The 25,197-nt window shown below is 42.0% G+C and overlaps 2 protein-coding genes across 2 annotated transcripts in view; one reads left to right on the forward strand and one right to left on the reverse strand.

Moving 5' to 3' along the window:
* SNX24 (sorting nexin 24) overlaps positions 1–1,739 on the forward strand; it is a 70,300-nt gene extending 68,561 nt beyond the window's left edge. Inside the window, exon 7 of the mRNA XM_015590303.2 lies at positions 178–1,739. Coding sequence (XP_015445789.1) covers positions 178–245 — 68 coding nt within the window. The 3' untranslated portion in view covers positions 246–1,739. The remainder of the gene's footprint in view (positions 1–177) is intronic.
* Positions 1,740–12,111: 10,372 nt separating this feature from the next.
* PPIC (peptidylprolyl isomerase C) lies at positions 12,112–24,862 on the reverse strand. The gene is made up of 5 exons (XM_006913317.3): positions 24,672–24,862; positions 18,342–18,455; positions 17,806–17,899; positions 15,542–15,726; positions 12,112–12,726 (listed from the first exon to the last, which is right to left on the reverse strand). Exons 1-5 carry the CDS (start codon positions 24,786–24,788, stop codon positions 12,598–12,600), a joined length of 639 nt encoding a protein of 212 aa, XP_006913379.1. The 5' UTR covers positions 24,789–24,862; the 3' UTR covers positions 12,112–12,597.
* Between the last annotated feature and the right edge of the window lie 335 nt (positions 24,863–25,197).

Below are 25,197 nucleotides of genomic sequence, written 5' to 3' on the forward strand. Positions count from 1 at the left end.
GTACACTAAAGGCTTTAGGCTGAAGCAGCATGACTGATAGCACATTCGAAACCAGAGCAGACTGCATGGCAATGCAGATTCCTGAGTCACTGTAGGCCTTCCCTTGTTAAGTTCTGCAGAATGCAATGATATTTTACGGGTGCGCATAAGAAGAGCTGTTTTTCTTTTGTTTTTCAGATTTTCCAAATGTGGTTATCGAAGGAGTTCTCCATGGGATATTTTACCCTTATCTACAGCCCAGGTAGAAATCTTCCATGGCCAGAAGAAGCTGAAGCAAGTTTCAAAGTTGCAGCCAAGGAAATCGATACCTACCAAATTAACTAAACTCTATGACATAACAGCTCTAGCTAGTGGTAAAATTCACAGTCCCAGCTTAATTCAGGGCAAGGACGTTTCCATTAGAATGGTACTTTTAAAAATAGAAACTGAACCAGGGCGGTGCTGAGGTTAAGGCCAAGTGTTTAAGGAGAATGTAGCTGTCAATTTAGAAACCCAGGAAAAGGAAGTCGTAGAACATCCCTGGGAGCACCGAGTGTGACCAAATTCAGTGACTCGCAGCTTCACTCGCAACATTTGCTAATTGAAAATCTTATCCTGAATCGTACTGAGACTGATCAACTTAGGTAGCTTTTTTGTTCCGATTCTGTGAAACATTAATCTTGTTCTGAGATTTTCTCAGCCAGCGATAGATACATTGTGAAGTGCTGGCACCAGGGGAGTATCAGAAACACACACTGCTAAATGCGAGGAAGGGACTAAACTGGAAATTAAATTATACTGACAATATTAGGGCACTTTTTAAATCGAGGCATTTTAATTTACATTACAGTGGAGTTGCATCATACCCAGGAGTTAACTTCTAATGTCAGCACATAAGATAAAATGATCCTCGAAAGCCACGTGGAAAGGTGCCACGTTGGAAATTGTCCATCTACCACAGCCCATTTTTCCTCCATTGTAGGAAGAGGTAACTGTTTCTTCAGTTGAAGACCAATAGAAGTTCTTGATGTTTGTTTAGGGGCTATTTTACATAAAACACAGACACAGACACACACACACACACACACACACACACACACACACACACACACCTTTAAACACTAGAATCACACTTACCCTATAAGATGCTTGCCTTCTAAGTAACAATGTGAACTGAGTGACTGAGGGAACACCACAGTGACAATATTCAACTTGATTTACTCAAGGGCATCCATTCATCGAATAGGTGGTATTGCCACGGGTTTACTGTTATTTTCCTTATTTTCTTCTCACTGACCTCATATATTGACTTAATGCAAGTTCAGTGTGTTTATGACATGACTCCACTGTATATTTTACAGACATTCATATTTTGAGTAGTAAAGGATACAAGCATATATTCAACCTGTATGTATGTGCTGTATTTGGGCATTTCTTTGAAAACTAATTAATAGCTAGCCTATTTATGGTTATTAGTTTTAATAAGCTTCTATGTGGGAGAAGAATATTTAGATTCAAAACTAATTATTGAATCATGTTTGATTAGGATATAAATATGCAAGTTTAAAGCCTGCTGCAAACTTTTAGAAATATATTTATGATGGACATGTTACTACATGTTGGAAACAAGCAAGAATGAAATTATCAAATGTCAACGACCAGAAATAACTGAAATAGTCAAGTGTTGGAGATATTTTTTAATGTTTTTTGTTATTAGCTATTTTGAGTTAAATAAAAGCAAAGAACTTCTTGTTTTTAAATTCGAATTTGTCATCTCCTAAGATTTTATTAGAAACACAAATTGTGTCTTGTCTCTTTACACACACACATACACACACCCATAACTTCTCATGGATTCACGTAGATATTTATTTCTAATTTGAGAAGGTGAGTGTTGTATTACATCATCTATAAGCCAATAGGTACTCAGTAAATTATTCCGATTTACCAAGATAGTAAGAATTTTTTAAAAAATAAAGACCAAGCATCTTTGGTGGCACACTACTCAAGAAACATTTTTTGAGAATTAATTTTTTCTTAGTGACGACTTTCATTTTTTATCTTTATGTAAATGTTGATTATAGAATTTCATATTTCAATTCCGTTGCAGGAACTAGAAACCACAGAAGGTATTTTCAGCAGAATGGAGTAATAGGAAACTGAATACTTACAGAATCTTTCAAAGGATGAGAGGAGTGATCTCATGGTGGGTCTCCAGGAATGACTCCCAGAGCATTCCAGCAACCTCCAGTACCCATGTGCCAGGGGAGTTACAACTTCTGCCTTAAGTAGGAATTCAGGGAGTCAGGAGGCTGCTACTGGAGCAATTGAGGTAAACATCAGCACTGTAGCTGCAATCCAGGATCAGCACAAAGTAACTATTACCACCGTAACTGCCTCGTAGCAGCCACCAGGAACAAAGTGTCCAGTTGCCACCGCCTACTCCACAATACACCCATGGCCTTGCTTGCCAGCAACCAGACCCGAAAGCAGCAGGAAGATGGTATTCAACCACTTCCATCTTCCACTCCACATCCCATGGAAGTCCATCCAGTTGTCCGAACCTTATTCTTGATCCCCAGCTTCAAGGGAGTCTGGGAAGGAGTTGGAGTGTCTGATGTCTGCAGCTCTAGAATGCACATGGTAAGATGTGCAATCACTATACTTAGTTTACACGTATACTTCCAGAGAGATTTCATCCACATGCAAGCAAATAATGTACATTTAGTGTACATATATTTCATTTCCCCCTTTTTTACAAAACATGGATTTTTAAAAGCGTGGATTCATGGGCAATAGACAAGTAAAGAATAGAGGGAAGAAAACAATAAAGAAAAGAAATCCCATTACCACTTAAGCCAGGATATGGGGACAGCCCAACCCCCTAGTTCTTGAATTTGGTGACATGCCTGGCACTGATCTCCTCCTGTCTTCCAGTGCCGTTTCATGCAAAGCCTCTCCCAGCCCTCACCTCCATCACCTGGCCATTCTGCATACTGGCAGCCCTGGTGCCCTTCTTTCTCTTACTGCCCTTTCTACTCCCCCCCATCCTATTTCAAACAGTGGGCCATGTATACAACCCCAATAATACTGTGACCACCGCTACCTGGTAAATCCTCCAGTCATTTCACTTTGAAATGTGTAGAAATCTCATGATCATGGTTTAGAAATAACAAATAGCTTTTATCTTGCTTGTTACCTTTGATCTATTGATAACAGCTGCCTGAAGTACTCTATTAAGAAGGATTCTGACACACCCATTAGAGTGACTGCTATCAAAAAAAAATCAGAAAATAACAAGTGTTGACAAGGATGTGGAGACATTCAAATCCTTATACATTGCTGGTGGGAATGTAAAATGGTTCAGCCTCTGTGGAAAATGGTATAGCAGTGCTTCAAGAAATTAAACATAAAATTATCATATGATCTAGCAATTTCACAGATATATATCTAAAAGAAGTGAAAGCGAAGACTCAAACATATTTTTACACCAAGCCCAAAGGTGGAAGCAACCCAAGTGCCCATTGACAGATGAGTGGATAAACAAAATGTGTATACATATGATGGAATATTTTTCTACCCTAAAAAGGAAGGAAATTCTGACACCTGCTATAACATGATTAAACCTTGAAGACATTATGCGAAGTGAAATAAGCCAGTCACCAAAAGACAACTACTTTATGACTCTACTTATATGAGATACTTAGAGTAGTTGAACTAGAAACAGCAATAGAATGAATGGTGGTTGCCAGGGGCTGGGGGAGGGGGAAATGGAGAATTGGTGTTCAGTGCGTTTTGGTTTGGGAAGATGAGAAAGTTCTAAAGCTGGATAATGATGATGGTTGCACAACAGCATGAATGTACTTAATGCCACTGACTGAACTGTACACTTAAAAACAGGTAAAAATGGTAAATTTTATGTCATGTATATTTTATCACAATTTTCTTTAAAAGTATTTTTTACATAAAGGATTTCGAGTGCATGTACTAGGTTCATTGGGTAAGGGTGTAATAACCAATTGGTGTTACTGGCCAAGGGTGCAGGAGGTGTTTTGGCACACATACCAAAACTATTCTCATATTTTTGTCAACTTCTAGGATTCTAAAACAATCATTCTGAACCAAAGATATGCATCAGAGTCACCTAAGACTGAATCAATAAATCTGGACCGGGGCCTGTCCTTAGAAAAACTGCCCAATTGATTCTGATACACACTTATGTTAGGAACCATGGTTTGAGGGAGATGGTTTAACTACCTTTTTAATGATTATTGACTTTTATACCTCCTGTAGAACCCACTATCAAGAGAGCATTGATTCAACTCTCAGGTATTGCAGGTGGCCTCAGAGATGGACTTGCCTTAGTCCATTCTGGCAGCTGTAACAGAAATGCATAGACTGGCTGCTTATAAACAACACAGATTTATTTCTCACAGTTCTGGAGACTGAGAAGTCCAAAATCAGAGTACTGGCACTTTCCGTGTCTGGTGAGGGGCTCTCGTTTCACTGTGCCCTCACATGGCCGAAAAGGGGCAAGGGATCTCTCTGGGGCCCCTTTTATAATGGCACTAATCCCTAATCACCTTCCAAAGGCCCCAAGTCCCAAACACCATCACATTATGGATTAAGTTTCAACTTAATATGAATTAGGGTGGGGGGTGGCGATCTCAGGAACCCCTGCAGACGGAGTAGATGGTTGGCAGCCTGTGTTCAGTGCTGGCTACGTGCTTCACACCCAGAACTGCATAGATATGTGTAGGATACATGACCTTGCAATCAGGATTTGCTGACATCTTCCCAGATTACGATAATGACTCATTATATCCTGCTTGTTCTGAAAACAGCGATTTTCTACAGTTTGTTCACCAGTTTGATACACAGATTGATAATGGGGTAACGGTACATTTAGATGATTTCTAAAATGTCTACCCTTCTTTACAAATTAATAAATAAGTGAATTCAGTGATTATAAACCATGGTTTTGTGACATCAGGGCAGTAGTTTTTGAAGTTTGGACCCTGGACCAGCAGCATCAGCATCACCTAAGAACTTGATAGAAATGTAGTCTCAGGCCCTGCCCCAGACTTACAGACTCAGACACTCTGAGAGGGGCCCGGAAATCTGACAAGGTCTTCAGGTGATTCTGAGGCACGATTAGGTTTGAGAACCACAACCCTAGGGCATTTAAAACTATCTTCATGTTGCACATTTTTTAAAGGTTTGAACTTTTTTTAATTAAAAAAAAAAAAACCTTAATGATTTTTTTCATCAAGGGGAGCAGGCACAAAATCAAACGATGCCAGGATGGCTACTACAATGTCGGGATACCTTTAAGACAAGAGTCCAACCTTTCAGCAACTCAACAGAACCAATAGGTATTTTAAATGTAGTAAAAGATAAGAAATATGCACTTAGAATTTGTCTTCTTTTAAATGGACTTTTAGACCTGGTTGTCATGGTAATCGCCCTTCATCACAGAAGGCAACATGGTATCTAAGTTCTTGGTATCTTTCTAAATTTGAGTTTGAGTAAACTAGAATACTTGCCTTCATGGAACTTAAAGAATAATGTGATATCGATAGATAAACTCCCCTCAAATTTGTAATTATAAAGTGCAAGTGCTATGAAGGAAAAATAAGGTTTACTTATGTGATGTACAGGGAAGATTTGGGCACATCAGGAAACTGCTCAGAGGTAGTGACATTGAAATTGATCCCTAGAGTATGTTGGAGGAATTATCCAAGCAGAGAATGGAGGGAGGGGAAGGGTGTTGCAGAGACATTAGCAGGTTCCAAAGCCCTGAATCAGGGGAGAGAGCTGCAGTCAAGGTCCCCAAGGAAAGCTGGTGCATATGGAGAATAGTGAGGAGCTTGGGGCCAGATTCCACAGGGCCCTCAGGGGGCGGCATTCAAGAGTTTGTCTCATGGCCTCCATGCAATGGGAAACCACTGATGGGTTTTACGCAGGATGGATATGATCTGATTTTTTTTTTCCAGCTTTATTGAGGTATAATTGGCAAATAATGATTTATTTTATTTTTTACATTTATTTTTCTTTATTAAGCATGAAATTTTTTAAAACATAATTTTTTTAAAAAATCCTCCAAATGGCTCGCAGGCATCAGCAAACCATATGCAATTTGGGATAACGTGATGTATCATACTTGATCTATTTTTTAAAGATTACTCTGGCTGCTTATGGAGAATTGATTAGACAAGCATAGGATCTGAAGCAGAGATACTGTTAGGCAGCCACTTGAATAACCTGGGTGAGAAACAGCCTTCTGGTTTAGGGTGGTAGCACTGGAGAGGATGAGACATGGATATTCAAGATGTATTACAGAGCCATCAGTGAATTTACTGCTCACTTGGATGTGGAAGGTAAAACAAGGGAGAAAAGTCCAGGTTGAGTTTGGGGCTTGAACGGTTGAGTGGATGGTGGTGCCATTCAGTGATTGGGGCTGGGAATGAGCGGTTGGGACCTTCTATAGACTGAATGTTTGTGTCTCCCCAAAATTCATATGTTGAAAGCTAATCCCCAAAGTGATAGTATTTGAAGGTAGGCCTTGAAGATGTGATTAAGTCAAGAGGTCAGAGAGCTTCCATGCCCCTTCCATCATGCGAGGGCACAGCAAAAAGATGGCAGTCTGTGAACCTGGGAGAAAGTACTCATCAGACCCCAAAATTGCCTTCATCCTGGATCCCAGCCTCCAAAACGGTGAGAAATACATTTCTGTTATTTACAAGCCCCCCCACTCTATGGTACTTTGTTGTAGCAGCCTGAACTAAGGACCCTTGTCCTCAGGGAGCTGCAGGCTGTTGGATAAATCCTTTTCTAGTTCTCGTTCTCTCTTCCAGTTCAGACATTTTGACTCCTTGTTTGCTAGTTGTCTGCAGTTGCTTGAAAACAAAACTAGATGCAACCAACCCACCAGCAGAAAGAAACTAGATTTTTCTCGTTGTGGTGACAGACTCGTGCTGAGCTCTCTGTAACTTCCTGCCCAGTTCGTGAGGGTCAGGAACATAATCTGTAGCCAGGAACAAAGCAAAACACAGCAAAACTGTGACTTTTACCGCAAAGCACATCCTATTGCTACCTGAGGTTACAAGTGGTGAGAAGTGTAATTGTACAGTTTTTTCATTGAGTCCCAGGAAGGCCACAGAAATCACCCCACAAAAGGAGATTCGAATGTAAGGATTTCCAAAGTGGTCGCCATGACTTCCACAGTACCTAACACAAGAAAAAGTGGTGTCTCATCACTTCTCAGGTCAAAGCTCAACTGTTCAGCTCAGGGCTGGGCCTCCACCAACTGCCAGCAGCGGGCCACACAACCAAGGCATGACACCAAAGCCAGCTACCATCCACTACAGAGTGTCACTTAAGGCTCACCACCACCTGGGGCTTTCCTGTTTGCCACTCACCCCATTTTTGCCAATCTGCTTCCATCATGACCTTCAAACTTCAACTCATAAAATGAAGAAGAAAAGTTTTTTTTTTTTTTTAAAGGAAACAGTGTTCGAAAAGAGTAGAAATAGTTGAAAGACAAATGCCAATGTTTAACCATCTTTAAACCATCTTTATAGTCCTAAGAGATTTTAAGTACCTCATACTATGAATGTAGCCATATTCTTTTTGGTAATTGATCCCAAACATAATTGTTGAGCAGCAATTATGTGTGAAACACTGTCTCAGGGTAGATTAGAAATAAGATCTAATCCTTGACCTACAGGCGCTTCCTCTCCAAGGAGGGGACAGGAGACACCCAGGAAGCAGAATGTGTGAGAAGTTTCCAGTGAGGCGTGCTGAGGGAACCCATGTTCTGAGTCCTGAAGGATGGCTGGGAGCAGAAGGGGTGGGGTAGGCTTGCAAAGCAGAGAGAGCAGTTGGTACAAGGCTTAGGCCAAACCAAAAGTTCCAGGGTCTTTACAAGAGAGCTGTACTTCCAGGATGATGGGCTTAAATCAAGCCCTGAGTTTTCTGCTCCAGGCTGAGCAGCCTTATTCCCTTCCTCATGGCATTCTGTCACAGTGTAGGTCCTGGAGGCACAGGAAGCACACCTGTCTTTAATGTCCAGATTGGAAGAAAAATGTTCAAGTTTTCAAATTGAAAGATCTATCCAAATGACTGGATGTAATATTTACCACCTAGGACAGACGGTGACTGTAGTTTTAATAGCACTTTAAAGGCCTAGTGTGCTTCAGGAAGAAAGTCCTTCACACCCTCTGAAAAATTAATGGGTGTGGAAACTTATATGACTCCTAATTAAACTTCAAAAGTAGGCAGCAGAAAGGATATTGGCATGTTGAGTGTTGAGTGCTTGCCAAACCCTCCAAATTTGTGACTCCTGAGCGTTCTGATGGAACTAGCGATGGAATTAAAACCCTATTTGTGGATTTTGCAATGCATTTTGTTTTGACTCTTAATATTTGTCAGATGGACCTTTTTTTTTTTCCCAGACAGTACTCCTATGACTAGTCACTCTATTTCTGCATTAATACCAGTTGTTTTTCCATTGCTCTAGAATATCAGCAACCCTAGCAAAACTCGAAGTAGGTTATGTTATATCGTACCTAAGACCTACAGGTTAGCCAAAATCTTAAATTCACAAGATGAATTACAGACTTAAGTAAAAGCCATTATGTACTTAACAGCACCAAAATTTTCCATTACAAATACTGTTTTTACTCTCTCTTAATTAAAGAAAAAAAAAAAAAGTGCCTTCAGGGGGCTTTGAATTTCCAAGCCTTCCAGATCAAAGATTTCTTCAGCTGTCTGAATTATAGGAATGTTGAAAAACAAAAACAAATCCTTTTCCTGCTATAAAATCCTTGCCATGTTTTTGTCTTTATGTAACTCAAAACGGCTGAACTAAAAAATGAGGTTGGTGAGTTCTGTTCAAAACCTAAGAATTCATTAGAAATGAAGTGGACAATAATTTTGAAAGTGTCATTCTAATTAAACTCAAGGATAAGTTTTACTAAATTCTTTGACGATCCAGAAAATTGCTAAATAGCATTTAAAATAAAACATCTTATGGCTAAGGATACCAAAATATTTTTAATTGTTTATTAAAGTGATTCAAAACTAAATTGAAATAATTTGGGCATGGTGGTGGTGGTGGCCAGTGTAATTTCCCTTTTTCCATACATGCCCTTCGCTACAGATACGTCCTAGCAGCACGATTGGCAAAATAGTGAACTGCTTATTTCAAAAACTTTTGCAGAAAGCATAGGCTTTTTGCAAAGCAATAGTTTATAGTCATCAGTTTGCTGATGTGTTTGGTGTAGGCCTGACCCTCAGTATACAGGAAATAAAATGCCTTTACCATGGAGTCTGTCGTTAGCTTGTTGGTCATCTGGTATGATAGCCTGCTAACTTACTACCTGTGCACTAGTGGTCTCAGAATTTCAGCACTTTGTAAATGAACTACTTTTTGCTTAATCGCTAGAGAGATGTCAATATGTGCATACTAATGAAAAAACTAGATAGCAAATATGGTGTAAAGTACATGTCCTTGTGCATGGTGGATAACACTAGCTGACGTGCTCTCTGACGTTTGAGACGTAAGTCACTTTGTATGTCTAAGAGGTCATTTGTTTCCAGTTTCTTCCCCTGTTATCTTAAAAAGTTTTTTCAAATAAGTTTTTCTAATTATTAAAAAGAAATGTACCCTAGAGAAAAATTGGGAGACAGATAAAAAGTAAAAAATACAAATATGAAAGAGTTAAAAAAAAAATCCCACCATTTGCATTTGCTTTATACCAATTTACATTTTGTTGCATTTGCTTTGATTATGTATTTACATAATTGAGATCTTGCTGCATACAGAATTTCTACTTTTTTTCTTGAAAACAACCATTTTCTCATATTACACTTAAGTTCTATAGCATCAGTCTCAATGAATGCATACTATTCTGAGATGTATGTTTTATAACCATTTTGGGACATTCAAGTTGCTTCCAATATTTTGCTATCATAAATAATTCTGCAGTTCACATCTTTATACATAAAACTTTTTCAATATTGATGTATTAGACAAAGACTTTAGGTTGCAAGTCACAAAAAATCAATTCACCCTGGCTTAAGCAAAAAAGGAAATGTATTAGCTTGCATAGCTAAAAAGCTAGGGGTGGAGATTGGTTTCAGTCATGGCAGGACTCCGGGGCTCAATGGTGTCTTCAGAAATCCATCTTTCTGTCTCTCCGACCAGCTTCCCTCTGTGTGGATTTTATTCTCAGGCCTGCTCCTTTACATCCTCCCAGAAGAAAGACAGCAGCTCTTTCCCAATATTTCCAGAAGTCCCACAATTGGGATCAAACACCTATCCCTGAGTCAGTCCCCAGGGCTAGGGAGAGGGCATGTTCTACGTGGCCTAGACGGCATCCCTGCTCCCTCTCCCGGCTCACTCTCCACCACACTGGAACTGCACACCTGGACTCTGCTGTTCCTTGAACCCAGCAGCCTGCCCTTCACCCAGGGCCACTGCTCTTGTCCCCTCTGCCTCTCACACTCCCTCCAGTGTCTCTAGGGCTTGCTGCCCACTCACTTCCTTCGGTTCACACTCAGGGACTTCCCTGAGCTCATCACTCTCCTATTCTCTCTCCCTGCTCTGTTTCGCCTCAGAGGCTTATTACTACCCGATGCTCTGCCATAAGTTCATGCGGTGTGTGAATTATTTGCCTCCTTCCATGGGAAACACGAGGGCTGACGCTGCAGCTCTATCCTGCAATCAGTACATATTTATCAAGTGAGTTAATGAGTTAGTCTGTCAGACCAGGTATGTACCCATCCATAGGGTCAGCCTACCCTAAGGACAAGAAATGCTGGTGGGAATGGTGATTCCCCAGAGAAAATGGGTGGGGTGGCCATCCCCAGAACACGAGGCACTGGATGCCGGACTGACCAAAACAGTGATGCCCGTTAAAATTTCACATCACTTTCTAAAGCAAATTCCCAAGGGTGGGACTTAAAGGATATGAATGTTTCGAGTTTCTTGATATGCACTTTAGTTCCCCTATGAAAATTCTCATAGGAGACAAGATAATCTTTCTCAAATGCAGACCCCAACTTAAAATGGATAGTTCCTCACCATACTGTGAATAAAAGAACTCTCCCCTGGCACCCCAGACCCAAAGTGACCCAGTCTCAGCCTTACTCCTCTGACCTCTCAGGCTCCTGCATGCCGGCTTTGTCTTCTGCCCTGGCGCCCTCTCCTCCTCAGGACCCTCCTTTCTCTTTCTTCTCTGCCGGGAAGGCCAATATGTCAGATCTCACCTGACCAGTGCGGCTCTTTCTTTTTCAAGCCTCAGCTCGAATGTCCCTTCAGGAGGTCTTCCTTGGCCACTTGAAGAGTACTCACCTCGCGGCCTCCCCAGCAAACATGGGCGTATTTTCTTCATAGTGGTCATCACCCTTTCCTTACTTATTCTGTCTTCACTACTAGAATGTAAGCTCCATGAAGCCCTTTTCTTGCTGCCCATTGCTGGATCCCCCAAACTCAAAACTGGTACCTGGCATAGCAAAGGCTCTTACTATATTTTTGTTGGACAAAAAATTAACAAATTGCTCTCCAAGAGAGTCATAGTGATTAACACCTCAGTCAACGGTAAAAATGTTCATTTTATCTCATCCTTTGTTGAAGCACAATTTTCTTAGAATATAGTTCAAGGGATGGAATTTTTTTTTTTTTGGACCCTCCTTGCATGGGAGAAGCAGTGGGGCCATTTTCTAACAGATACCACTCCCCTTTGAACAGAAATCAGGCACACACTGTCACAGCCAGGTATGTTACAACAAGACCCCAACAAGATTTTACTTTCCCATCTAGTTTTAAGTACAGCCTGACTCTTCATCCCTATTGTGTAAGTTAAAAAAAGGTTCCTTTTTATTACATCTGGCCTCGAGAGAACTTTCTAAGCATGTTACATTTAGTGAAAATTAGTGAATAATCAGCTCAAGTATTTGGGATGTGGATGTACAGTCTCATCCCAAATTATCCAACTGTGTTCATATTTAGATTTACAGAACTCTCTCTAATCTCTTCATTGTTAACATAGAGTATATATATATTTGTACATTAATTTTCTAAAGAACTTTAAATTTAAAAAAGAGTCTTGCAAAAGAGTTGCACACTGTAAAAAGTATTTAATATAGTGAACACCAAAGCACCTTTCATCAGGTAAAGCTCCATATGACACAGATAGTACTAATCAAATATCCCTTTACCTGAAAATAATTTCTGTTTAAATACAAAATAATAAACTTCATGTCCCCATCTTTTTCTGACAAATCTTCAGCATCATTAACTTGGGGAATCACAATTAATTCAGCAAAATAATGATTGTGTTCTTCGAAAGAAAATAGGTAGTACAAAGTTTTCTAGTTTAAAAATAGCACCATCGAAGGAAGGGGATATATCTTTTAAGTGCAGAGTCCCTAAACAAGTGATTTACTGGAGTTTATGCCAAGTAAACTCAGATTGATTTTTATAACTTTCCTGTGATATGGGGTGGGAAACAGAAGAAAGTAAAAATACAAAGCAGAACAATAACTTTGAAGAATCAAAAGAGACACACACACACCCCGACAGAGTATGTTCCTTGTGTTCTGCCAGTTGCATCACCAGTCAGCGACCTCAACCACGAAGGGTGTTTTCACGTCTATCTTGCCACTGTTGATAATGGAGCAGTCAGTGAGTGGACGGTCATTCCCATCAGTTGCCTGAAGTTCTATAGAGTGGACCACTGTCTGGTAAGAGAAAAGCAAACCCAAAGTTCACTTCTGACCAGCAACTATGGCGATCAAAAGGTGAAATCAATGCCAAGTCTGGGAAGTGGGAAGTAAGTTTTTTTTTTTCTTAATGAGTACAAAAACCATCCAAGCTAACTATAGAAAACTTAGGATAGTCAGGAAATTTATACATAACAGAATAAAATTTATCCACTACCTTGCTAATTAGAGAACATATGTGTATTTCCTTCTTTTTATTAGCAGTTTATATTCTGGAAAAAAAAATTAGATATTTTTATAAATGCCTACTTCAAATAAAAGGTATTTCTACTCATTTGTTACACCTTAACATAACAGTTTATATGGAGTTTGAGTCAATTTCAGCTCCACCCTGTAACAGGTCTAGGCAAAAGAAAATAGGCCAGAAAGCAGATTTAGAAATGGAGTTACTTCTGGGTGTGCCCATTTTAAAACTGACCTAAGCCATTAATCTATATGCTGAGGCTAATACTAATGTAACCGCCACCTTACAGTGATGTAAAAGCCCCTTTTTCTATCCAGAAGACTTCACAGGCCCATGTACCACCTCATGTGTCACACTGAAGGAGGGAGGACTGGCTAAAGACTAGGAAAGTCGGCTTGTGGTGGATTTCTCAAACAGGACTGAGACAAAAGTAGCAACAGAGTGTCTGAGTGCCTTGGACAAGGTGTCAACTAATCCAACTTCTGGCTGACTTAGATGGATTTAAGATAAAAAGCCAGCATTCTTCTAATAATAATATATATTTCTAAATAGACTGTGTCTGTGCACATGTGTACTTACTTAAAGCAGTGGTTACATATCTGAGTTACCTGTGGCACTTTTAATAAATGCTTATTTAATGGTTAAAATGGAAATTTCTATGTTATATTTTGTCACAATTTAAAAATGCTTATTTGTGGGCCCACCTTTGGTGGTTCTGCTTCTGAGTCTGAAGTGAGGTCCAGAAAACTGTAGTGCTAATAAAGGAACCCAGGTGATCTCAGGAGAATCAAGGGTTAGAATTCAGGAGATTCTCTAAATTCCTTGAAACAGTATGAAACATACACTTTTTTCTTCTTTTCGGGAGAGAATGTCTATAGTTTTCACTAGTTTTTCAGAGAAATTTGTAACCCGTAAAATGTTAAGGACTGTTCTTCTAAGACCGGGCAGCAGGTCTCCCAAGATGCGTGCCAATGAGTGCAAGGAAGTGGGTGCTGTCAATTAGGGCAATAAGACATAAGATCTAGAGGACTAGAAGAAAAACCACAATCCGAAGAAAACCCAAAGCTTACACTATTGAGTTTTCTTACAGCTTAGCACAATGCTGTATTAAAAAACAGTCATTGAATGAATAAATAAATCAGTTTACATTCAAACTATGTGGAACCTGGTTAGGCCCCGTGGTTAAAAACTGAGACTGGTTTAATATATGCATGCCTGTGTTTAGCCCATTTCAAAAGCGAAGTTCAACAAGAGACTTGTGGAAGGCTGGCATTCGTTATTGAGAATAGATTCTTTTGAGGACAGTTATGGCTCATGAGAATATAGGCATGCCCTTTATTGTAATGGGATGTAGAGTGATATATTAAGTATTTGCTCTATTTCCCTCCCATCCCACTTGCTAACAAGAATTCTTTCTTTGACTGCTCAGATTGAACAATTCCTTGTCTTATGAGGGAGATTCTGAGTGGGCCGGCTCATTTCCTGGGCTTCTGTTGGGTCGATTCAGAATAGCAGGTGAAAGTTGTGAAATAATTGCAATGAATGAGATTGGTTTATTTATGTTTGGATGAGGAAGGTAGAACTACTCACACGAAAACCAAACAAAATGAAATATAGAAGAGGGCAAGGGACTCATAGATTGTCCGGGGTTGGGTTGGGCAGACCTTACAATTGCCAGTTCAGGAGTCGAGAGAGCTGGACAGTTGCTAAGGAGGGGAAATATTAAAAGTGGAAAAGAATGAGGATTTTAAGAAATGTGCCTATGGATTATGAACTGGACTCCTTTGATATTTTTTGAGACATGCCAGCATAAATTTGAATTCTCTTTAGTAATTTTGGTTGCTATACTGTGTGTCTTTGAAGGTAATTTGTGTCTGGACTGAACTTCACGGGGCTCTGAGTTTTTTATTAATATTTGATTTTTAATTGTGGTAGGAAACACATATTATATACCATCTTATCCATTTCTAAGAGTACAGTTCAGTAGTGTAAAATATATGCACACTGTCGTGCAACTAACCTCCAGAACTGGCCACACACACACACACACACACACACACTGGATTTTTTCATTTTGCAAAACCGAAACTTTATACCCATTGACCACCAACTCCGTTTCCTCCTCCCCCTAACCCCTGGCAACCAACATTCTACTTTACGTCTCCATGTATTTGACTACTTAGATACCTCATTTAAGTCTTTTTATGACTGGCTTATTTCACTTAACTTCCTCAAGTTTCATCGATGTTGTAGCATGTGACAGGATTTCCTTTCTTTTTGAGGCTGAATAATATTCCATTGTATGCACATACAGGGCTCTGGTTTTATTTGGTTACATTTAAAAGAGTATCCATTTATATGAAGTAGTGAGATAAATTAAGTACTCAACTGCTCCATGTCAAGTCCTCAGCTTCAGCCTCAATGCTTCTAAAATGCCATATCATATATAATTTATTCACCTTTGAAGAGGCCAGTCAGCATATGATGGATGTCTAACAAGCACATTTTAAGATTAAAATGAATCACTGAAAGAACTCTCATTATAAATATAAATCTTTGAATAAGGAAAAAAACAATATATCAAGTTACCATTCCATCGAGGACTTTTCCAAATACCACATGTTTGCCATCTAACCAGGAGGGCCTGGTCAAGGTGATGAAGAACTGGGAGCCATTGGTGTCAGGCCCAGCATTGGCCATGCTGACCCACCCAATGCCATAATGCTTCAGTTTGAAGTTCTCATCTGGAAATGTCTCACCATAAATGCTTCTACCTGGTGAGACAAAGTAAAAAAGAGGAGAATCAACACATGTTATATGAAAGTAAATTCTTCAAAGAGAAACATAAGGTTTTAGGAGAATAGGTTAATAGGACCCTATAAGAGGTGTGGAATGGAGGAAAGATGGTAAAATATAAGGAGATGTAAAGGAGAGCAAAAACATCACTCCTTAAGGCAACAGGGCCCCAGGGACTGAAACAAACACACATACAAACAAAAGCCTTAAATATGACACAAGATGGTAGGATACCCTCTGGCCTCAAACCAAGGGCCAAACCCTGACCAAGCAGGTCAGTGATTCACTCTGAAATGAGAAGGAAGTAAAGGGCAGGATAGCATTGTAAAGCCAGATGGAAAGGTGCATGAGCCATCATCATGGCTCAATCTCTGTCCTGAGGTTCAGGGCACCTGCCCTGGGTCACCTCTACCTCAGCATCCAACCAGGTGCACTAAACACATAATATACACCCTTAGCTAATTCTCAGAACAACCCTATAGAATAAGTAGTCTCAATCCCATTTTGCAGTGGGAAAAATAGAGGTTACAAAACTTGAAAACAGCAGAACAGAACATGACCATCTGACTTTCTGATGCTAAAGCCAGTGCTCTTTCCTGCCCCAGCACTAAGAGCAGCAGCAGCCAGCCTGGAACTCATTAGGCACAATGACGTCATGGCTCATCAGGATATGGAGGGTGATGGCAATTGGGAGCACCCAGTGGTCCAACTTGAAAAGAAGAACCAAAAGCAGGCATGTGGGCTGGAGTTCTAGCAAAGCAGAACACATTTTCCCTATAAAACAACAGTGCAGACCATGAAAAGTATATGCTCCATCTTCCACCACCTTGAGTGCCTGTCATGCCCACTACCCCCCACTCACCCCCCTTCTGCAGGGCTGTTGCCAACCTTTAAATCCTGGCTTGGTTAGAAGGACCAGAAGTGACTATTAAAGGTAAGTAATTTATAGCTGGTTGGTCAGTGACATATGAGCTGACCTGGCAGGAAATCTCTGCCCACAGAGGGATCTAGGCTAAATTAAGTGATCCACAAGGTCCTAGCTCCAAAACTCTGAGAGTTTTAACTTAAGATGTGTGCACACATATGCGTGCGTGCGCACACAGGGCAGGGAAGGCAGAGAGAGAAATGTAGAAAAGAGCACACAGTAAAGCTTAGTCACACTTCTGCTGGGCCTCAGGATGGGACAGTAGGATGCCAGCCCTGAGGGAACCAGTCCTCAAGCAACAAGGCTTTTCCAGGGAGACCCAGCTCTGCAGCAGCTGGCGTTGCTTCTCTGAGCATCCTCGCCACCTTCATTAACACAAGTAACCTGCTCCATGCTACATCCCCATACCTTGCAGTATTTTTGCAAGGACTAAAAATAATCTTCCTAAAGTGCCTGGAAAATCTAAGCATTTAATGGTAGTCATTTTGTTATAAATAAACCATGGCAATAAACAAAATTAGCTATAGTGCTTGAAAATAGCCTGTTTCTTTAAAAAGTTGGCAATTTAATATCCACCAAAACTGGCATTTGCTAAATTAAAAATCATAACCTGAAATTTAAATTCTATGAAGTTATATATGCCACATGTATTCAGGGAAAAAAAACTCACTACATTACTCCTCCACCAACATCCACATTGTAGCTAGCTGCCATCCCAGTGGACAGTGGACACAGTGTTATACTCTGCTTTTCCTTCCTATGACATATTTCTGTACTGCTACATGCTAGTCGTCTAGCATTTTAATAACTAAAATCTTCTACTAAATGAATATATTTCCACTTTGGAAAGACAATGAACACCAAAACAATACTGTTTAAAATTAGGAAGCCAAAACAAATAAAAAATAAATAAAAATAAATTTAAAAAATAAAATAAAATTAGGAAGCCTCACTCATTCATACCTACTAAGATTTGGCCCCAAAACTCTATCCTTCCTAAAGAATTAGTTTGGTGGTCTTTGTGACTTTGTTCCTTCAATCTGGGAATTCAATATAGTGGGTGAATATACTGTCTTAACTTTAGGTTTCGATTTGGTAGGAGGGAAAGGAAAAATGCAAAAGACAGTGTTACCGCCAGTGCCATCTCCATTGGTGAAGTCTCCTCCTTGAATCATGAAATCTTTGATGACGCGATGAAATTTGCTTCCTTTATATCCATATCCTTTCTAAAGAGATTATGTCAATTGAATATACAAGGAGATTTAACCCATACTGAAAGATAAACCCCAGTGTTTATCTGGAAATGACAAAATGAGAAAATTATACAAAATATCTACAGGACTTGATTAGGTTCCTGCGATGATTTACTGATAGTTTATCATTAACTGACCAAATCAATAATTAAGTAAACAAACTATGAAAGTAAAGTATTAATGTGAATAAGTAAAAAGACAGCAATTTGCATTTTCCTTGGTGATTGTTTCCCCCTCGACTTCTAGAAGGCTGAGGACACTGAGTGCCTGAAGAATAGCTTTTATAGGAAAATGAAGTAAAATATTATAAGATGGGACCTAATTTAATACTTAGTTTCCCAGAAAACATCTTTAATCTTGACTTAAAAGAAGGAAGATCCAATTTGTGTACAAAGGAAATAAAACCAAGACATACCTCTCCTGTTGCCAGAGCGATAAAATTTTCCACAGTCTTGGGCACAACTTTTCCAAAGAGGCCAATCACAATTCTGCCAACATCTTTGTCTCCAATCTTCACATCAAAGAAAACCTGCATGTGGTTGAAAGGCAGAGTGGAAGGTTATAATGTGGAACAGCCACACATACAAGGTTAAGTGAAAGTTAAAATCTGAGAATTGATCCACCTATGAAAGCCCTGCCCACCAGTATTTTACAGAGGGGTTCTGAAGGAGTATGAACTAAGTTAAAGGAACTCTAAAACATTTATGGTTTCATTTCACTCACAAATATTCATTCAACCAACATTTATTGAGCACCACCTATGGGGCAGGCACTGTGGTAGGTACTGGGTTTAAAGTTTGATTAATACTGTCAGAGTCAGCCTGTAAAGTCTTCCAGAGTTCTACTCCAGATAAATACTGTGACTACTTCCCTTTTCTCAGCTTTGTGGGTAAAGGTTAAATTGGAAACTGTTGCTCAAAAACATCTTGGCAGGAGGAAACAACTGGAGAGGAGAGAAATAGGCTAACCACCCAGATATATTTTTTTGTAACTTCCAACAGTGCTAAATTCCCAATGAGATCTCGATAGTCATCTGCTGTCAAGGGGACTGCAAGAGATGATCGAAAGGCACAACAGTCCTCCAAAAGGCCTGCCACTCACTCCCAAGCACAGTAATGCACCAGGTCCCCAGGCTCATCCAAAGTACTGCAAACGTTACACTCCAGTCCTGACAAGACCACTTACCCTATACACTTAGACGCTGAATTCGGTCGTCATATTACACAGCAGAATGTGTTCTTTTTCTGTCACAACAGTTTAGAACAGAAGAAAACATATCCAGAAGTGAGTGTGAGTCACTTTTTTGCAGATAAACCTTAAAAACTCTCTTGGAGTTTTTTTTAATGTTTCACCTAAAATGAAATTATACACATTTTGCTTCACAAATCGCTGTGTGAAGATGAATCTGAGACAATGCTTGAAAAGGCCATGGAGTCGAAGTTCATTCTATTAGTGAGTTTAGATTATATGAACCAATTTGCTGTTTGAATGGGTAAAAAAAGACATTCAAGAGATGGCTTTAAAAAATATAAGAAGGGTTGTCAAAGAAAAAGGATGTCTTACAGTTTAGAAAAATCACAAAGTAAAGACTGTCAAGCTTCAGTTCAAGATAAAAGCTTCTGCCAATACATCACTACATCTGTCACAAGGTGATGTGATATTTAGGGTTCCAAGTGGCATTTTATAACTTTTCCACGACCGAAGCAGCAAAAACCAAATTATTATTTATATAGAACTTTAGAGAATGCATGGAAGACTTTGGAATGAGGCGACGTAGTGGACGAGGGCGATGTGATGTGGCTGCATTAAGAAGTACGTGATTCTGGGCCCACGGAGCTGGTTTCTCCATAAAGATTTCCAGGCCAAGGAGTAAATTCTATAACAGGCAATAATGAAGCGGCACTGGGAAAAGAATCAGGGACGTAATTTTAAAGAAATGCCAATATAAGACTCTAGAAAACCTTGCCAGACTTTTAAAGAAGAGCAAATAAAGCCTGTGAATGTTTAGAAAACAAAGAGAATAAAATCTGGGAGAGCAGCATGGGAACATGAAGAGAAGTGCCTGTCAGCCAGAATAACTCTTCCATAAAAATTTATTTTCTTACACGTGGCCTAGCACACATAGTAATGTTTTTGTTTGTTTTCTGAACTGCAGCATCCTTCAACTTCATGAGTGATGGCAAGAAAATTTAGAATTTTCCCAACTCTAATGGAAATGATAAAATCAAATCTTATTTTGTCAATAAGCATTTCTCAAAGATCTATGTAAAAGGCAATGTGAAGTTACAAGATACACGAGAGAGTCCCTGTCCTAAGGTAGCTTAATCGAGATAGGACAAGCAAAGGAACCACAGTACACGGCAGCACAGGACAAGTGCCCAAGAACACTGTGTCCCCAGGCTGGGAGGAATGACATGGGCTGCAGGCAGGCATCATGGAAAAGGTGTAGACGGAGGCAGCCCCGGAAGGAATGGAGTGGCCTCCAGGGACAAGAATGGGACGAGCCCCACCTGGCACATTTCTTTCCGGAACCAAAGCACCAAGGCAGGAAATGTGGTCAGTGTTCAGAAAAGCAACACAGTCCATACTGGCTAGGAGGGGAGACTCTCACCAGTTCCATAAGGCAGAAGAAGGATGCCGGCTAAGAGATCCTAGTTTTGTGAGGCAACCGAGAAAAGGTAAAAAACAGGACGCAAGGGAGACTTTGGGAATCTTACTCAGGTGTGGGTGGGGGGAGGAGAATCTGGATGCTCTTAGACCAGTTCAAGAATGAGGTAATAGGGTCAGCACTGGGGTGATGGCTAAGGGAACGTAAGGATGGAGTTGAGGAGAGAGGCATTTAAATAATGGAGAAACTAGTGGAGGGAAAGGAGGAAGAAAGAGGGAAAGAAACAAACATGACCTAGTCTGTGGTGTCTCAATGTGCTTTACCTACATATGTTATATAATTAATCCTTACCACATCCTTGGGAAGAGGGTACTAGGCCCACCAGTTTACATATGAGAAAAGTGAGAATTAAGGAGGTTAAGTGATTTACCAAGACTTCCCAACCAGGAGAGTGAAAGCTGAAATTTCATTTTAAAGCTGCATCTGATTAGACTGCGAATTACATTATTATGGCTCTCTCAGTCTAGGCAAGGAACCCCAAAGGGGTAGAAACGGTATTTTTAGATCCCCCGTGCACAGCACACTCACAGTGTCAGCTCAAACACAGGCTCAAAAAAATGCTAAATGTCTCGATGTTAGGAGATACTAAAGGACCAGAATACACACACCTAGACAGAGTGGAGGTGGGCCCAACATGGCTGCCAGGCAAACTCTCACTTTACACCCTCTCGCCCTGAGATCTTCGCTGTGTGCCCTTGGGAAGAGGCCCTGTGATCAACGGGGATGCGGGGGAGGAGGCTGCAAAGCCCCTACCCTCATGTAGTTTATAGTCCCACAGAAAACACATATAAAGTAGCTGTAATACAATGGGAAATCGGGTTTTATGAGAGGACAAGTACAGATAAAATGTCAGGGTTAGAGGTAGTGATTATCTGTAGCGATCAGGGTGGGCTTCCTGGAAAAGGTGGCTCTTTGATTCCATGTTGCACTTCAGGAGTAGGCACCTCAGTCACTTCTCTTTTCCCTCAAAGCTGCCCTTGAAAGTCATCTGAAAATTATGGAGGTGGGGAGAGGCAAGGGAAGAGGGAAGAGGCATTCACATAGCCTAGCTCAACCCCTGAGGGTTAATCCTGTTTCCATTTTTAGAGTAACTAGAGAATAAACCAAGTATATGAGCTGTGATGTCAAGGAAACTGTTCTCAAACCCAGCTCCCCCACTAACTGGCCACAGGACCTTGGGCAAGTTAATTAAACTCTGAGCTCTTGTTCCTCATCTGTAAAACACATGATGATCTCTTTCAGGGCTGCACTGCTACAGTAGGTAGGATTGATAACACAAATAACACTAACAACTGACCTCTTAAATGAGGAACTTAAATCTGAGCTAAGCACTTTACCTGTTTTATCACATCTAATATCAACACTGGCAGGCAGGTATTATTTACATCTCCATTTTACAGTGAAGGGACTAGAGCCTCAGATATGAGATAACTTGCCCAATACCACCCAGCCTTAGTCCCATGGCCACTCCATGGTGCAGAAAGTCCCAGCAAAATGTGACAAGAGTGCAACTGGAGTGCAGATGGTAGCATTATTTTTCACACTCTAGGTGCCTGACTACGCAGAACCCATGACTGCTGGAAAACGCAGGGCTGCAAATGCCAGTTCAGTGGATTTTGAGACCAGTGTGCCAGAGCCTCGATCTGAGCCTTTCTGGCTGGGCAGGAAGCGGAGGCAATGGCCTGGCAGCAGGATTCGTGGACGAGGTGACTGCCATTAAAGGGCCCTGCAGGGAGGCACCTCACACCAATTTCATTTACAGATTCCTATCTTTAAACAAAATCAGAGGAAAAGGAAAAGACTGGTGGGGAAAATAAAACACCAGAGCAGCGGCCAATTAATCTACATTTCCTCACTCAGAGAAGTAAGTTTTAATGTCTCCATTTTCCAAAAGATGTTTTAAAAAGTCCACACAAAAAAAAGTAATTAATACATCAGAGTTGAATTTGTAGCAGACTCCTCTACACAGTCCTAGAGTAGAGTGCATGAAAACTTCCTCAGTGACAGCACCCTAAACTAGGGGCTAAAATGCTCTCCACTTTTCCCCTCCTGCAGCCACCAGCTTCCTGCTCTCCTGACTCCCACTTCTAGAGGTTCCCAAGACTGTGACTGACTTTCTCTGGGGTGGGTCCCTGCATTGGTAGGTGTAAAACTTCACAGGTGAAGCTTGTTGCCAAATATTGCAGGTGATGTCCTCACAACTAAGAAATTATTCATTGTTGATCTGAAATTCACATCTAATGGGGCATCCTGTATTTTATCTGGCAAGCCTAATTCCTTTCCCTCACCCCCTATCTAAACTGTCAACAAGTCTTGTCATACCTCCAAAATCTATTTCAAGTCCCTCCCTTGCTCCCCATTTCCACCATTACCACCCTAATCCAAGCCACCACCATCCTGACTCTGGCATAGAGCCCAGAATGACCTCCCAGTTCACTCTCCACTGAGAGACCGCAGTAATTGTTTAAAAGTATATATGAAATTATGTCAAACTGTGCTTAAACCCTTCAGTGGCTCTGATGGCACTTAGAATAAGACCTCAAATTATAAGAAAAATTGCCTCAAAACCCACACTCCTAACTATGACCTCCAAGGCCCTGCAAGATCTTGCTGCTGTTCAGCTCCAAACCTCATCTCAAGCCACTCCCCTCTCACACTAGCACTGAAGCCACACTGTCCCAGGCAATCCATTCTCTTAACAACAGAAGATGGCTTCCCTGTCTGGAGGACTTTGAACGTGCATGCACTTCCCTTGACTCCCTAAGTCTTTGCCAAGCTGGATTTTCTTACTCTGTGGGTTTTTTTTAATGTCATTCAATCCATATTAGGGTTTATTTCCTTCATCATTTCATAATTCTATGAAATTTAAATTTATGTCTGTATCTTAAGAGACCCAAATATATCTGCAGACTGAAAGAGCACCTTTTCCCCACCTTCGGCTCTATGGCCTGTACATGCCATTTCTCTAAACTAGATAAGCCCCAAAGATCAAGGGGCTGGGAGTAGAACCGGTGCTCAAAACAATCAGGCTAAGTTTATGTCACACACGCAGCATGGCACGGCCTTTCTGTTCACTCTTAGATGCTGGGCTGAGCCTCCCCTTCTCAACCCCCTAATCATCCCTCTTCCTCCCATGGCGTCTGTGGTAGATTGAAGCATTCTACTAGTTAGCAGTATCATTTCCACTGGCAAACACCGGACTGGTTGTTAAGGCTACTTGCAGCTGCCCCTCCTTCCAGATTCCAAGACACTACTGCCAATTAAGTTTTTCTAGAAGTGGTGATTAATGGCACCAAATCCATTCCCTCCTTCCCCCTTCCCTCCCTCTGTCTCTCTCCCTCTGCACCCTGCCATTATCTTCTAGAACCTTGGGTAAATACGCTGAAAAAAAGAACTGAAGCTGTAAAGACACTCCACGGCATTTTTCCCCCCCTTAATCGAGATTTAAAGGCCGGCATTCAGTTATACATGTGCCGCCGGAGCCTGTCAGCACCATCCGAGGCCCGGCGCTTGCCCACCGGCCCCTGAAGTCTAAAAGCGCACGTCCCCCTCCCCGGGGAGAAGGGATTCCTCAGTAGAGGAGGACAGCCTCCCCTTGAGCGCGGCTTGTCACGCGTGCCGGGGCAGCGCGCGGCCGGGGCTGGACTTGGCTCTTCCATGCTGGGTGACATCCACAGCGGGGGGTCCCGCTGCAACCCCTGGGCTGGGAGCGCGTCTCCTCTACCCGTCTCCGTCCTCCCCTCACTCTTCCTGCTTCTGTTCCCGGGTCCCCGCCACGCCGAAGGAAGTGCTTGGGCTGTCTCCTTCCTGGAGAAAAGGCCCACGGGTTCCGGAAGCTTCTCCTAGCCCCCGGGCTCGTCACGTCGGACCCAGGAGATGAAGTTCAAATAGCCGGCGGCGGGGGCGGGCTGGGACTCGGGCCAGCGCCTCCAGGTCACCCTCCCACCACGGGCGGGCCCCGCCGCCACCTCCTGTCCCCGGCCCCCTCCTTGCCACCTGACACGGAGGTCCCAGTCCCAAAGCTCCCCCAACCCCCTGGCCCGCACGAGAGGAAGTCGCAGCCCGCCACTCGGTCACCTTGGCTGTCACCGAGGGGCCTCGCTTTCGGACGCCCGAGGCCCTCGCAGAAGGCACGAGCGCGCCGAGCCCCACGCAAAGCACGAGAGGCAGCAGCAGTCGGGGCCGCGGACCCATGGCGAGCGGCGGCAGAGCGGCGGCGGCGGCAGCGCTTCGGGGCCGTGGCGGGACTGCCCGCACGCCGCGCCTGCGCGCTCCCGGCCGGGGGGGGGGAGGGGATAAGGACGGGCGGGTCGGGATGCGGCCGGAACCCGCGGCGCGCTCCTCCCAAGTTCAGCCCGGTGAACGAACTAGGGGCTCGGAGAGGCGCGCTGCAGAGGGCGCAGCCGGGTCGGTGCCTGGGGTGGGAGCGCTGGGCGCTGGGCTTGGAGCGAGCCAGGGTTGCTCCGACGCGGCGCCCCGGAGAGGCAGGCGCGGTCGGGAGCCCAAGAGCGGAAGGGTGCGCGCGGGGCGTCTCCAGGAACTTACCACTTTACTTAGGTGCTTGTTAAGTCCGATGGAAAGTTAAGTGCTCCCAAGGCTCCGA

Source organism: Pteropus alecto, unplaced genomic scaffold (genome assembly GCF_000325575.1).
Source record: "Pteropus alecto unplaced genomic scaffold, ASM32557v1 scaffold20, whole genome shotgun sequence".
Lineage (NCBI taxonomy): Eukaryota > Metazoa > Chordata > Mammalia > Chiroptera > Pteropodidae > Pteropus > Pteropus alecto.

Excerpts from the sequence above, each read along its gene's own strand:
- PPIC (XM_006913317.3), bottom strand. The coding sequence starts at position 24,788 with ATGGGTCCGCGGCCCCGACTGCTGCTGCCTCTCGTGCTTTGCGTGGGG. Across the intron at positions 17,900-18,341 it reads TCGCTCTGGCAACAGGAGAG|AAAGGATATGGATATAAAGG; the intron begins GTATGTCTTGGT and ends TAATCTCTTTAG. Across the intron at positions 12,727-15,541 it reads GAAAAGTCCTCGATGGAATG|ACAGTGGTCCACTCTATAGA; the intron begins GTAACTTGATAT and ends TTCTCTTACCAG.